Here is a 12,498-nt window from a genome sequence, read left to right as displayed (position 1 = left end):
AAAACTCATACCAATTTTCTAAATATCTGGGTAAAGGTTAAACGTTTTAAGCACAGTCTCCAGCCATGCAGAAACACTCAAGGAAGCCACAAAGCAGAGTTGGTGAAAGGCACGGCCTGGAAATACAGTGGTACCTCAGGTTAAGTACTTAATTCATTCCAGAGGTCTGTACTTAACCTGAAAATGTTCTTAACCTGAAGCACCACTTTAGCTAATGGGGCCTCCCACTGCCGCCGTGCAATTTCTGTTCTCATCCTGAAGCAAAGTTCTTAACCCGAGGTAATATTTCTGGGTTAGCGGAGTCTGTAACCTGAAGCGTATGTAACCTGAAGCGTATGTAACCCGAGGTACCACTGTATGGGGCAATGTGTGAGAATTATGGGGGCCACATAAGAAAGTCTTGTAATCCTGCACTTCACTCCCAGACCCAAAGTTGCCTTCCATCCCCCTTCCCCAGTAGTAACACAGCAGGTGGTAAACCGCCTGCAGTGTAGGGGCTCTCTGTAGAAACCTTGACTCACCATGGCAGCGTTGTGTTCCTCCAGAGCCGTCACCTTTATCACTTTGCGCAGGAGCCGCCGGTTTCGCAGCGCGTGCTGTTGCCTCTTGAAGCGCTCATACAGCAGTTCATTGTGCAGCAGGAGGAGCTGGATTCTGAGAACACTGAAATCATCTGGTGGAGGAGCACCTGAGGGGAAGGCAGAAAGAAGACAATGGTACGCAAAGATGCTGGCACCATTCAACCAGCAGGCCTAAGACACCTTGCAAACAGGACACACAACCAAGGCTGCATACACACAATATACGTAAGGCACATGGGCTTCCCCTGAAGAATCCTGGGAACTGCAGTTTACCCCTGGGCAGAGCTACAATTCCCAGCACTCTTAAACTAAAGTTCCTCCTCCTAAAGGATTAGGTCTGCAGCTCAAGAATAAGAACGTAAGAAAAGCCTGTTGGATCAGGCCAACGGCCCATCTGGGCCAGTACAGTGGTGCCCCGCAAGACGAATGCCTCGCAAGATGGAAAACCCGCTAGACGAAAGGGTTTTCAGTTTTGGAGGTGCTTCGCAAAACGAATTTCCTATGGGCTTGCTTCGCAAGACGAAAATGTCTTGTGAGTTCCTGCGGGGTTTTTTTCCTTTCCCCCCCTTTTCCAAGCCGCTAAGCCGCTTATCAGCTGATCCGCTAAGCCGCTTAACAGCTGATCCGCTAAGCCACTTATCAGCTGATCCACTAAGCCGCTTATCAGCTGATCCGCTGAGCCGCTTATCAGCTGATCTGCTAAGCCCGCTAAACCGCTAATAGCGCTAATCCGCTAAGCGGCTTGCTTCGCAAGACGAAAAAACCGCAAGACGAAGAGACTCGCGGAACGGATTCTTTTTGTCTTGCGAGGCACCACTGTATTCTGTACTCACAGTAGCCAGCTAGACACCTGTATGAAACTTGCAAGCAGAATTCGAGCACAATAGCACTCTCTCCTCCTGTGGTTTCCAGGAGCCAGTGTGGTGTAGTGGTTAAGAGCAGTGGACTCGTAATCTGGTGAACCGGGTTCGCTTCCCTGCTCCTCCACATGCAGCTGCTGGGTGACCTTGGGCTAGTCACACTTCACTGAAGTCTCTCAGCCTCACTTACCTCACAGAGTGTTTGTTGTGGGGGAGGAAGGGAAAGGAGAATGTTAGCCGCTTTGAGACTCCTTAAGGGGAATGAAAGGTAGGGTATCAAGTCCAAACTCCTCTTCTTATTCAGAAACATTGATGCTTCTAACTGTGGGGGCAGAGCATAGCCATAAAAGCTAACTGCCATCAATAGTCTTATCCTTGATGAATTTGTCTAATTCTCTTTTAAAGCCCTTTAGGTTGGTGACCATCACTCCCTCCTGTAGTAGTGAGTTCCATGGTTTAACTATGTGCTGTGTGAAGGAAAACTTTATTTGTTTTGCATCTGCTAACATTCAGCTTCAATGGATGTCCACGAGTTATAGAAAAACTACTCTCTATCCACTTTCTCCATGCTATGTATAACTTCTATCATGTTGCCTCTTACTCGCCTTTTCTCTAAGCTAAACTGTCCCAAATGCTGCCACGTTTCTTCATAGCGGAAATGACTGTCCAATCCAGCCTTAGAGATGGATGTCCAAGCATTGCCCATAGCATAAAGCACCTTCAACCAGGTTGGTGTGTGCTCTGCAGCCCTGTTTTGGAAAAGTGTGATCTGGCCAGTTTTCCCATGTTCTGGTTAACATCTAGGTTAAATGCCACTGCACTCAGGTTCACGAAGTCTATGAAGAAACTGCAATGGATTACCAGATGCCAGTGAATAGAGGATACACCATTTACACTCTTGGAAGCTATCGAGCACCATCAAATGCAAGATGCCAGTGCAGTGAGGAAAGATGCACAGCAGCTTGATATAAAAGCTGAGCAAAGTTTTGCTCCAACACATGGATTAAAATACATGCCTCAAAAAAACAACAACCTCTTACCTCCAAAGTGAGTCCAGTCAGCTGATTTGCTTAACAAAGGTAATCTGAGGAACAAATAAGAATGGTGGGTTTTCTGGATTGCAGTAAAAAATGTTTGGTTTTTTTTAAAGCAACAATAAACCCCAGGTGGTTTCAAGCATCACCCTACTGCTCTCACTGTCCTAAGGTACAGGACTACGTGAGTGACCAATTACACCAATGTAGTGGTAAATTTGGGACGCAGGTGGCGCTGTGGTCTAAACCACTGAGCCCAGGGGCTTGCCGATTAGAAGGTTGGCGGTTCGAATCCCCGCAACGGGGTGAGCTCCCGTTTCTCTGTTCCAACTTCTGCCAACCTAGCAGTTCAAAAGCACACCAAAGAGTGCAAGTAGATTATTAATAGGTACCGCTCTGGCGGGAAGGTAAACGGCGTTTCCGTGCACTGTTCTGGTGTCGGTATTCCATTGCGCCAGAAACGGTTTAGTCATGCTGGCCACATGACCTGGAAAAACTGTCTGTGGAGCGGACCAACGCCGGCTCCCTCGGCCTGTAAAGCGAGATGAGCGCCACAACCCCAGAGTCGGTCACAATTGGACTTACAATGTCAGCGGTCCCTTTACCTTTCGTGGGAAATGTAGCAATTAGCAAGCCATAATTTTTTTTAAAAAGGCAAAAAAATCAGAGCAAGTTCTTAAAGTGGAGCATGCAGGTTATATGCACTGTTTTGCCAATCTCTACATAATGTGATTAAGATTTTGAATTGTTTGGCAGGGGGGGGGGGGGAGCTGTGCTGAAGGAGACCAAAGGACGAGAGGAAGGTCCCACAGCTATTTTCAAGCTTTCCACAGCCCCATCCCATTTTTCCAAGAGCCACATGCCAATGGTGGGGCCAGAGGCAAAACTGGATAGGGCAACAAATGAACCTCAGTGGTGGCTCCCCATTTATGGAACAGTCACAGCCCAGGCGGGACGTATGCCTAGCACCATCACACTATTTTATTTTAGGTGACAAGGCAAAAACATTCTTATTCAAATAGGCCTTTGGAGCTTAGCTTTTTGCTCATATTTTAGTGAAGTTCATTTATGATATTTTTTAATATGTTACTTGCATATTTCAGGGTTTTGTTTGTTCTTTTGTAAGTAGCTTAGCATTTCTTTTTTCCTGAAAAAAGGTAACTAGAGGATAGAGACTGTTGTATGTAGAAACTAGCCTACTGTATATATAAAACACACACACACAACTTTTCTACAGCAGGCTAGTTTCTACATACTACATACTACTCTCTCTACCCTCTGTTCAGACAATCAAGAGGAACCATCTACATTCTGGTCATGCAAAAACACTCAAGGAGGGCAGTGGCCCAGGGAGCATTCGGGGGCGGGGAGAGAACCAGAGTACCCTGGAGAGTTGCATTTGGCCCCAAGTCCTCAGCACTACAGGGAACAGACGAGTAACTTGAAACGGTGGTTCAGTCCTGTTCTTGTCACCACACTAGCTCCAGCCTTAAGAATACAAGCTCTGCCGTCACTTACTGGTCAAGCCGTTTGCTGTGGGCATCTGCTCCATGCTGTATGAGCTGATCCAGCATTTCCAAGGGGGATGGGGAGGAAGAGTTCACTTTGTCATGACCTGCGTTGACATTCCTGAGAAGCTCTTCAGTCTTCTTGCTTACAAAATGGTAGGCGGTCTTTGGCAAAGCCACTTCGAAGAGGTGCTCATAATCAGGGGGCTGCTCATCCCCAAACCCCATCCACTTGCGTGCAGGAATCTTGCAAGGGCTAGGGGCAACAATGTTTGACTCCAGAGACACCTGGTTTTGCTGGTGACCAGAAGGATGATTCTCGGAGTATCGGCCGGGTAGGTCAATAGGCGTGAAGGTTTGCTTAGGCATATCCAGTGACCTTTTGAGCCCAGATTGGGCCACACCTGGTGTCGATGCTGCAAGGGGTGACAACGCCAGGGGCTTGGAGTCCAGGTTATGCCCCTGTGAACTTGAGGCAGCCAGCTGGGATTTCTTCGAGCTGGGGAGACCCTCATTCAGGCGGTAGAAAGGGGAGTCAAAACCTCCCCGAGGCACCACAGGTTCCGCATCTGCTGTGGTGATCTCTGAGATCTCTCTTGATATGGCATCTAAGGACAGAGAAAAGCAAAGTGTGGATGGATCAGACATGCTGCCCTATATTTGCTCATCAGTAGCAGGAAATCCACCCGCCTTAGCTGCTGTTGCAAAAGGTGAAGCACTGAAAATAATTTAACCTTCTGGTGTTATCACTCCTTGAGGAATCACTTTGTTATTAGGGTCTGAGGCCTGCCAGGGCAGATTCTATGCCAAGACAATACATACTCCAAATAAAGAAAACACTTGGGATTCTGTAACTATGTACGTTATTCCAGTATATATATTTTTTTAAAAAAAGTTTTTTCAGGACAAAATGCCACATTTGGTATTTTGCAGAATTTATTTTGGGTTTGCTAGGCATGTGGCAGTGAAGCTCTAGCCCCTTGGCAGTCCTGTTCAGGTAGCCCAATAGCTTTCTGAGATTTCAGCAGGCATTGCCCTACATACTTTCAACAGTCTCTTTGCAGCCATGACGGATAGAAACTTGACAGCGGAAGCTGCTTTAAACCAAGTCTGCCCACTGGCTCATCTAGTTCAGTATTGTCCAAACTGAGCAGCAGCAGCAGCAGCAGCAGCAGCAGCAGCAGCAGCAGCAGCAGGCTTTCCAGGGTTTCAGACAGCGAACCTTTCCGAAGCCCTACCTGGAGACGTTGGTGGATTGAAGCAGGGACCTTCTGCATGCAAAGCAGATGCTCTACTACTTGTTTTCAAAAGAGAGATTTCTTCAAGCAGCTGAAGCTGGTGCCTAACATTAAGTTCTGCATTCCCCAGGGAAACCATGACACGTGCACACACATACTGCCCTGCCCATGCCTAAACTGCTAGTCTATAAAAAGACTGTTTTCATTCGGCTCCTACCCAAAGCTGGACAGAGGCATACAATTCCCTCTGGAGCCACACAAGGTGAGATCCCAACAAGCAGACTCATGAGCACAGAGTCTACCCTCTTGGCCATGATGTTCTTGAACTTCCCGACGCCCCCTACCCCATTACCTTCCTCTCGGTCCTTCTCACCGCTGTCTTGAGAAGAGGCCTCCAGGTCACCCAAGATGCCAGGAAGGTCACTTAAAGTTACCAAACTTTTACTGCTGTGAGAATCTTTTATGGGAGGGGGGGGGAGAGAGAGAGAGAGAGAAAAAAAAATATTTTAACTTGTTTGCTATGGCAAACATTGTTGCAATGCAAGTTCAAACTACACCAAAAGGCCTCTTCTCCAAACTATCATAAAATTTGGCTGTACCCACACACACTCTGGAAGAACTTCCACACTTATCGACTGCCATCTAATGAACTAGCAGAGACATGATGTGCAAATGACACTCCCAATTTGTAAGAGATGATAGAGGATAAAGATTTAGGACAGGGGTCAGCAACCTTTTTCAGCCATGGGCCAGTCCACTGTCCCTCAGACCATGTGGTGGGCCGGACTATATATTTGGGGGGGGGATGAACGAATTCCTATGCCCCACAAATAACCCAGAGATGCATTTTAAATAAAAGCACACATTCTACTCATTAAAATCACGCTGATTCCCGGACGGTCCGGGGGCCGGACTGAGAAGGCGATTGGGCCGCATCTGGCCCCCGGGCCTTAGGTTGGTGACCTCTGATTTAGGAGGTAGGAATTCAGGTGAAGCTTACCAACAGCTTGAGAACTTTGGGTGATGTTTGGCTGTCGGGACAATGAAGACCTTGCGGGATTGGTTCTGCCCTCCTAGAAGAGAGCAAGAATTCCATGCAACAGACACATCTCCATCACAATGGTTCACATGTTCCCCAAAATCACACAGAAAAGGAACACCCCCAACACACACACCCCAATTAAAACCAGGACCACCAAGAGTGTGTGCAAGGGAAAATATAATACATGTTTTCTGGAGGAGCTTCCCTCATATACCCAAGTCGCTGCTCCGGGTGTGCCTCCTCCAAGGGCAGGTAATTCAGCCCGTGCATAGGAATGAACTGATAAAATGACTGCCCCCCACAAGCCAAGACTGATGGGAAAGAAGGAGACTCAGCAGCAAGTATGGTGTAGAGTGCCCAACTAAGACCCGGGAGACCAGTGTTCAAATCCCTACTCAGCTATGAAGCCCACTGGGTGATCACAGGCCCATCACCGCCTCTCAGTGTAACCACCTCACAGTGTTGTGGGGAAGAACCATGTACATTACCATGAGCTTCTTGAAGAAAAGATGGGCTGTTAATACAGGCGTCCACCCACTTACGGGTTTACATTCTGGGCCCTGGTGCACACAAGCAAAATTGTGTAAAGTGGGGTTCACCCTCTAAAAGGCCTCGAAATACCTACTTTCCCCTGCTTTCCAGATCTCTTTCCTGCTCTTTCTCCAATCCAGACCAAAATATCTACAGCTGAAGCTCTGAGGCTGGCTGGAGGCTGGAGGATGTGTGGGAAAGCGGTAGTGGCTGCTGCTGTGCTACCCCGTGTGTCAGCTGTTAGGTGGGGAGGCTGATCAGCCTAAACAAAGCCTCCAGTCTCTTCCTCCACCCTCACTGTATCTCCTTTTTTGGCTCCAGGGAGGGACTCTCCAGCTCTCTCCCATTTCCTGGTATGATTCTATTAATTTCCTGGTGCCATGCATATGCAAGGGCACACGTTAGTAGAACATGTATGTGGGGAGGCGGGGAATGCCTGTAAGTCTTGCAAAGAAACAGCAGGTAGCCTCCTACCTAAAGCAGAGTTCTTTGGACAGGGCTATGCAGACTTCAGACTGGTCAGAGCTAGTAGTGTCCCCCCCCCTTTTTTAACAACCAGATTTCAAAGTTCTATGAAACAAAACCAGGTGCAAGGAACATACGGTTTAAAATTAAACAAGAGGATGCCTCTTGAGTAGTGGAATTAGTTTTCAGAACCAGCACTGTACTCAAAGTCCTTTCATCCAAAAGTCCGCTCCATGGTTAGTCCTTAAAGCTTTATTCATTTCAGCACCATAATGTAGGGTGGGGAAAGTCATGTTATGGTTGCTTCTGATGAACTGGGAAAAAGAATCACCTTGAAAGTCTCATAAAAGACAGCCATAATCAATTACTTTTTAAATCTGCTCATAGGCCAAGTTCAAAAGTGGAATCCCCATTTTGCCAAACGTTATCAATTTTGACGGTACCTTTTTGGGAGGTGCAGTGGAAACTGAAACATGAGCAACTTCTTCTGAACTGCATGAGGGAGGTGGGGAGATGGCAGTTTCTGGGCGGGCACCTTTCTCGACTGTTTAAAAGAAATACAGGAAAAAAAATATTCCCTTACAAATGTTAATGCATGACCCTTTTTTTAAAGCAAGGGTTGGGGAGAGCACTTCTCAGCTTCCCAAGGACTATTCTCCCTCATGGGCAAACATTCCAGGTGTCGTGTCCCAGTGGTGGGCAGGACCAGAGGCCAAAAGTAGGTAGAGCAAAGTTAACTCTTTACCTTTGTACCACAGGTTATGTACCAGCCATACAGAATTTAAGAGGTTTCTATACACCCACATATATCTCTCTTCCCACCAAACACACTCACCTCTATCCATCCTCCAGTCAGGCAACCAAGGGTATATTCTGGCCAACCAAAAGTACTCAAAGAGGGCACAGAGCAAGGCTGCTGGGGCACACCTAGGAAAAGGCCCAAGGGCCAAACAGAGAGGCCAAAAGGGCCGCTTTGGGCCCCCACGTATGAGTTTAGCGTTTAGAGGCTTCGGGGGCTTGTGCAATAATGTCACAGGCCAATGGTTTGGCACTTAACTAGTTTTTGTTGCTGACAAACCTGCCAGGGTGCTGAAAAGAAAACCCCAATATGGCTGGCCCTACCTGGTATGTTAAAGGTCCTGTTGAGAGTCTGGGCTGTGGTATAAGGTGTCTCCAAAACAATTCCAGGGGAGTGGGGGGGAGTGGTCATGCCACAAGCAACGGCAGGGCTCCAGAAGGTCACCTGGAAAAAGAGTGGCAGGGTTTCTCCCAGTGTACCCAATAGAAAGGAGGGAAAATCAGACCTCCTGCATCCACTTTCAGTGCCATCACCACTTTAAACTTCCATCTCTGTTCCAGTCTTCACCAACCTGGTGTACCCTCCAGATGCTTTGGGCTCCCAACTCCCATTGACAAGGCTGGGGGGCTGACGGGAGCATGTCATCAACTAGGGCAGCAAGGCAAGAGCATTTTAACCCGGCACTGGCTGCCTGTGTGGTTTTGGGCCCAATTTAAGGCATTGGTATCAAATTTTTTGTTAGTCAGTCAGTCTTGGTATCAAATTAAATAAAGCCCTGCATGGCTATAGACTCAAGTCTCTGCAGAAGCACCTTCTACAAGGCCAGCCAACTCAATCATTAACTTTGACTGGTGTGTGTGTCTGCTGATTGACGCTGCTAGGATTTGTGATTCAAGGATGCATAACAGGGCCTTCTCTGTGGTGGCACCCAAGCTTTGGCACTCCCAATACAGGAAGCTGCCATACACTGAAGTCAGACCATGCAGTCAATCTAGCTCAGTACTATGAAGACTGACTGACAGTGACTCTCTCAGGGGAATCAGACACGTCTTTCTCAGCCCTATCTGGATATGCTGGGGATTGAACCTGGGACCGTCTGCAAGGCAAAGCCGGTGTTCCAACACTGAGCTGGGGCCCTTCCTCATAGCTCCCTTCTAGAGCAGTGTTTGTCCTCCTCACTTTTTACACTGAGACTCAGTCTGAGGATGCTCTTGTTTTCCCAGGGCTTTACAGATTTGAGATTTTAATTGGCTTAATGCTCTACCACTGCAAGTGATCAGTATTTATGGCTTATGCATTCTTTCATTTGATGTATTTTGTTCTGTTATCTTTTATTATACATTTTCCTGAGATCTTTCTGGAGAACAATTCATAACTGTAACCAGTAAAAGAAAAATGTAACAGTCACAACACAAGCAGGGTTACCTGCTCAGTTGCCAGAAACGAGGACTGAAACTTCGAGATCTGAGGTAGCTGCCCTGACATGCGCGACAGCCGAGAAGTTGGTGTTCCTGTATTTTTTATTAAAGAAGATGGAGAAATAAAGGGTAAAAGGGAATTATTTCTCCCAAAATTAATAAAGCTGTATAAAAATTATTTCCTATCCAGCAGGATTCCCCCTCCCAAAATTTGTAGAGTGTGTTTTTGTGTGTGTGTCTAAATACACACACACACACACACACACACACACACACACAAACTTGGAATGCTATAAAAATGAGGCATTAGGAACATAGGAAGATGCTGCTGCATCATCATCATCTATTTATTCCCCAGCCACTCTTGGTGGCTTCCAACAAAATATTAAAATACAATATTTTATTAAACATTAAAAGCTTCCCTAAATAGGGCTGCCTTCAGATGTCTTCTAGAAGTCTAGTAGTTGTTTTCCTCTTTGACATCTGGTGGAAGGTCGTTCCACCGGGCGGATGCCACTACCGAGAAGGCCCTCTGCCTGGTTCCCTGTAACTTGGCTTCTCGCAGTGAGGAAACCACCAGAAGGCCCTCGGCACTGGACCTCAGTGTCCGGGCAGAACAATGGGGGTGGAGACACTCCTTCAGGTATACTGGACCAAGGCCGTTTAGGGCATTAAAGGTCAGCACCAACACTTTGAATTGTGCTCGGAAACGTACTGGGAGCCAGTGTAGGTCTTACAAGACCGGTGTTATATGGTCTCAGCAGCCGCTCCCAGTCACCAGTCTAGCTGCTGCATTCTGGATTAGTTGTAGTTTCCGGGTCACCTTCAAAGGAAGCCCCACATAGAGCGCATTGCAGTAGTCCAAGCGAGAGATAACTAGAGCATGCACCACTCTGGCAAGACAATCTGCGGGCAGGCAGGGTCTCAGCCTGCGTACCAGGTGGAGCTGATAAACAGCTGCCCTGGACACAGAATTGACCTGCGTCCCCATGGACAGTTGTGAGTCCAGAATAACTCCCAGGCTGTGCACCTAGTCCTTCAGGGGCAGAGTTACCCCATCTAGGACCAGGAAGTCCTCCACACCTGCCCGCCTCCTGTCCCCCAAAAACGGTACTTCTGTCTTGTCAGGATTCAACTTCAATCTGTTAGCCGCCATCCATCCTCCAACCGCCTCTAGACACTCACAAAGGACCTTCACCGGTTCTGATTTAAAACAGAGGTAGAGCTGGGTATCATCCGCATACTGATGAAAACCCAGCCCAAACCCTCTGATGATCTCTCCCAGCGGCTGCATGTAGATGTTGAAAAGCATGGGGGAGAGGACAGAACCCTGGGGCACCCCACAAGTGAGAGCCCAGGGGTCTGAACACTCATCCCCCACCACCACTTTCTGAACACAGCCCAGGAGGAAGGAGCGGAACCACTGTATAACAGTGCCCCCAGCTCCCAGCCCCTCTAGATGGTCCAGAAGGATGTTATGGTCAATGGTGTCAAAAGCCGCTGAGATATCCAGCAGAACTAGGAAACAGCTCTCACCTTTGTCCCTAGCCCGCCAGAGATCATCGACCAGTGCGACCAAGACAGTTTCAGTCCCATGATGAGGCCTGAATCCCGACTGGAAGGGATCCAAATGGTCCGCTTCTTCCAGGAGTGCCTGGAGTTGTTCAATCACCTTGCCCAAGAATGGCAGATTTGAGACTGGACGATAGTTGACCATATTGGCCGCATCTAAAGATGTTTTTTTAAGAAGCGGTCTGATAACCGCCTCTTTTAGCAGGTCTGGGAAGGCTCCCTCACAGAGAGAAGAATTCACCACCCCGCAAAGCCCATCGCCCAGCCCTTCCCGGCTAGCTTTTATAAGCCAGGATGGGCAAGGATCAAGGAGACAGGTGGTTGGTTTCACTCATCCAAGCAGCCTGTCCACATCCTCGGAGGTAACAGATTGGAATGGATTGATCCCACGCAACTTGACTAGACAGGACTCTAGCACTCTTCCACCCTGGCCCTGCTCCCACGGTGGAGTCTACCTCTTCCCAAATCTGAGTGACTTTATCTGCAAAAACACCGTGCAAAATCATTGCAGGAGATCCTGTGGCCCGTACTGGGCCCTGATGTAGCAGGTGGTTTCGCTAAATTGCGAACCACCTGAAAGAGTCTCCTGATGCTGTTTTCTGCAAATGCAATAGAGGCGGTGAAGAAAGTCTTCTTCGCCATCGATACCGCCAATTGGTAGGCTTGACATTGAGCTCTAACCCGTGTCCGGTCAGCTTCAGAATGAGTTATCCGCCACCGGCGCTCTAGCCGTCTCAGCGATTGTTTCATTGCCCTCAGCTCCGTGGAAAACCATGGGGCTGTCCGGGCTCCACGCAATTGGAGAGGGCGCTTCAGAGCCAAACAGTCAATAGCCCTGGTTATCTCCACATTCCAGCAGGCCACCAGGAAATCAGCTGAAAGGCCATCAACATGGGATAAAACATCCCCTGAACTGCATACACAGTTCATTGTTTTATCTAGCTCAGTACTGTCTACACAGACTACCAGGAGCACTCAAAGACTTCGGAAAATGGACACTGCCAGCCCTACCTGGAGATGTCAGGCATTGAACCTGGGACCTTCTGCATGCAAAGCAGATGTTCTATTAACGAGCAACAGCCCCTTCCAGGAATATAGGAAGCTGTGTTATACCAAGTCAGATTCTTGGTCAATCTCATTTTGTACTATATACTCTGATTGGCAGTAGCCTTTTTCATTGGATGGAGAACATGGGGGTGGGCTTTCTTGAACCAGCTGGAAATGGAAATTTACAGCACAGCATGAAGTTCTGAAAGGGGCTCAGCAAAAGAGAGCTGACCACTGCTTTAAAGCAGTATAAGCAACTCAAGTGGGGCACAGGGAAGACAGTGGCATGTCAGAACATGAGACACATAGATACAGATTCCAGAGCAGTCTTGAGCAAGCTATGGTTGCCCACTGCAACCATTACTCTGGCTTGCAATAAACCATGGTTTGCAAAAACCAGGAT

At 47.9% G+C, this 12,498-nt stretch overlaps 1 protein-coding gene across 5 annotated transcripts in view; it reads right to left on the bottom strand.

Moving 5' to 3' along the window:
* The window catches only part of TSC1 (TSC complex subunit 1), a 31,652-nt gene that overhangs the window by 5,476 nt on the left and 13,678 nt on the right, over positions 1-12,498 (bottom strand). For 4 of the 5 annotated variants that reach the window (XM_053373482.1, XM_053373481.1, XM_053373484.1 and 1 more), the window contains exons 9-16: positions 9,484-9,569; positions 8,382-8,502; positions 7,703-7,803; positions 6,222-6,294; positions 5,574-5,678; positions 3,994-4,591; positions 2,482-2,525; positions 522-688 (exon numbers count right to left, since the gene is read on the bottom strand). In XM_053373482.1, the coding sequence (XP_053229457.1) occupies positions 522-688; positions 2,482-2,525; positions 3,994-4,591; positions 5,574-5,678; positions 6,222-6,294; positions 7,703-7,803; positions 8,382-8,502; positions 9,484-9,569 (1,295 nt within the window). The remainder of the gene's footprint in view (positions 1-521; positions 689-2,481; positions 2,526-3,993; positions 4,592-5,573; positions 5,679-6,221; positions 6,295-7,702; positions 7,804-8,381; positions 8,503-9,483; positions 9,570-12,498) is intronic. The other variant, XM_053373485.1, reaches the window with a different exon arrangement.

This window comes from Podarcis raffonei, chromosome Z (genome assembly GCF_027172205.1).
Source record: "Podarcis raffonei isolate rPodRaf1 chromosome Z, rPodRaf1.pri, whole genome shotgun sequence".
Lineage (NCBI taxonomy): Eukaryota > Metazoa > Chordata > Lepidosauria > Squamata > Lacertidae > Podarcis > Podarcis raffonei.
The sequence above is the reverse complement of the archived record's forward strand: the minus strand, read 5'-3'. Positions and strand labels throughout refer to the sequence as shown.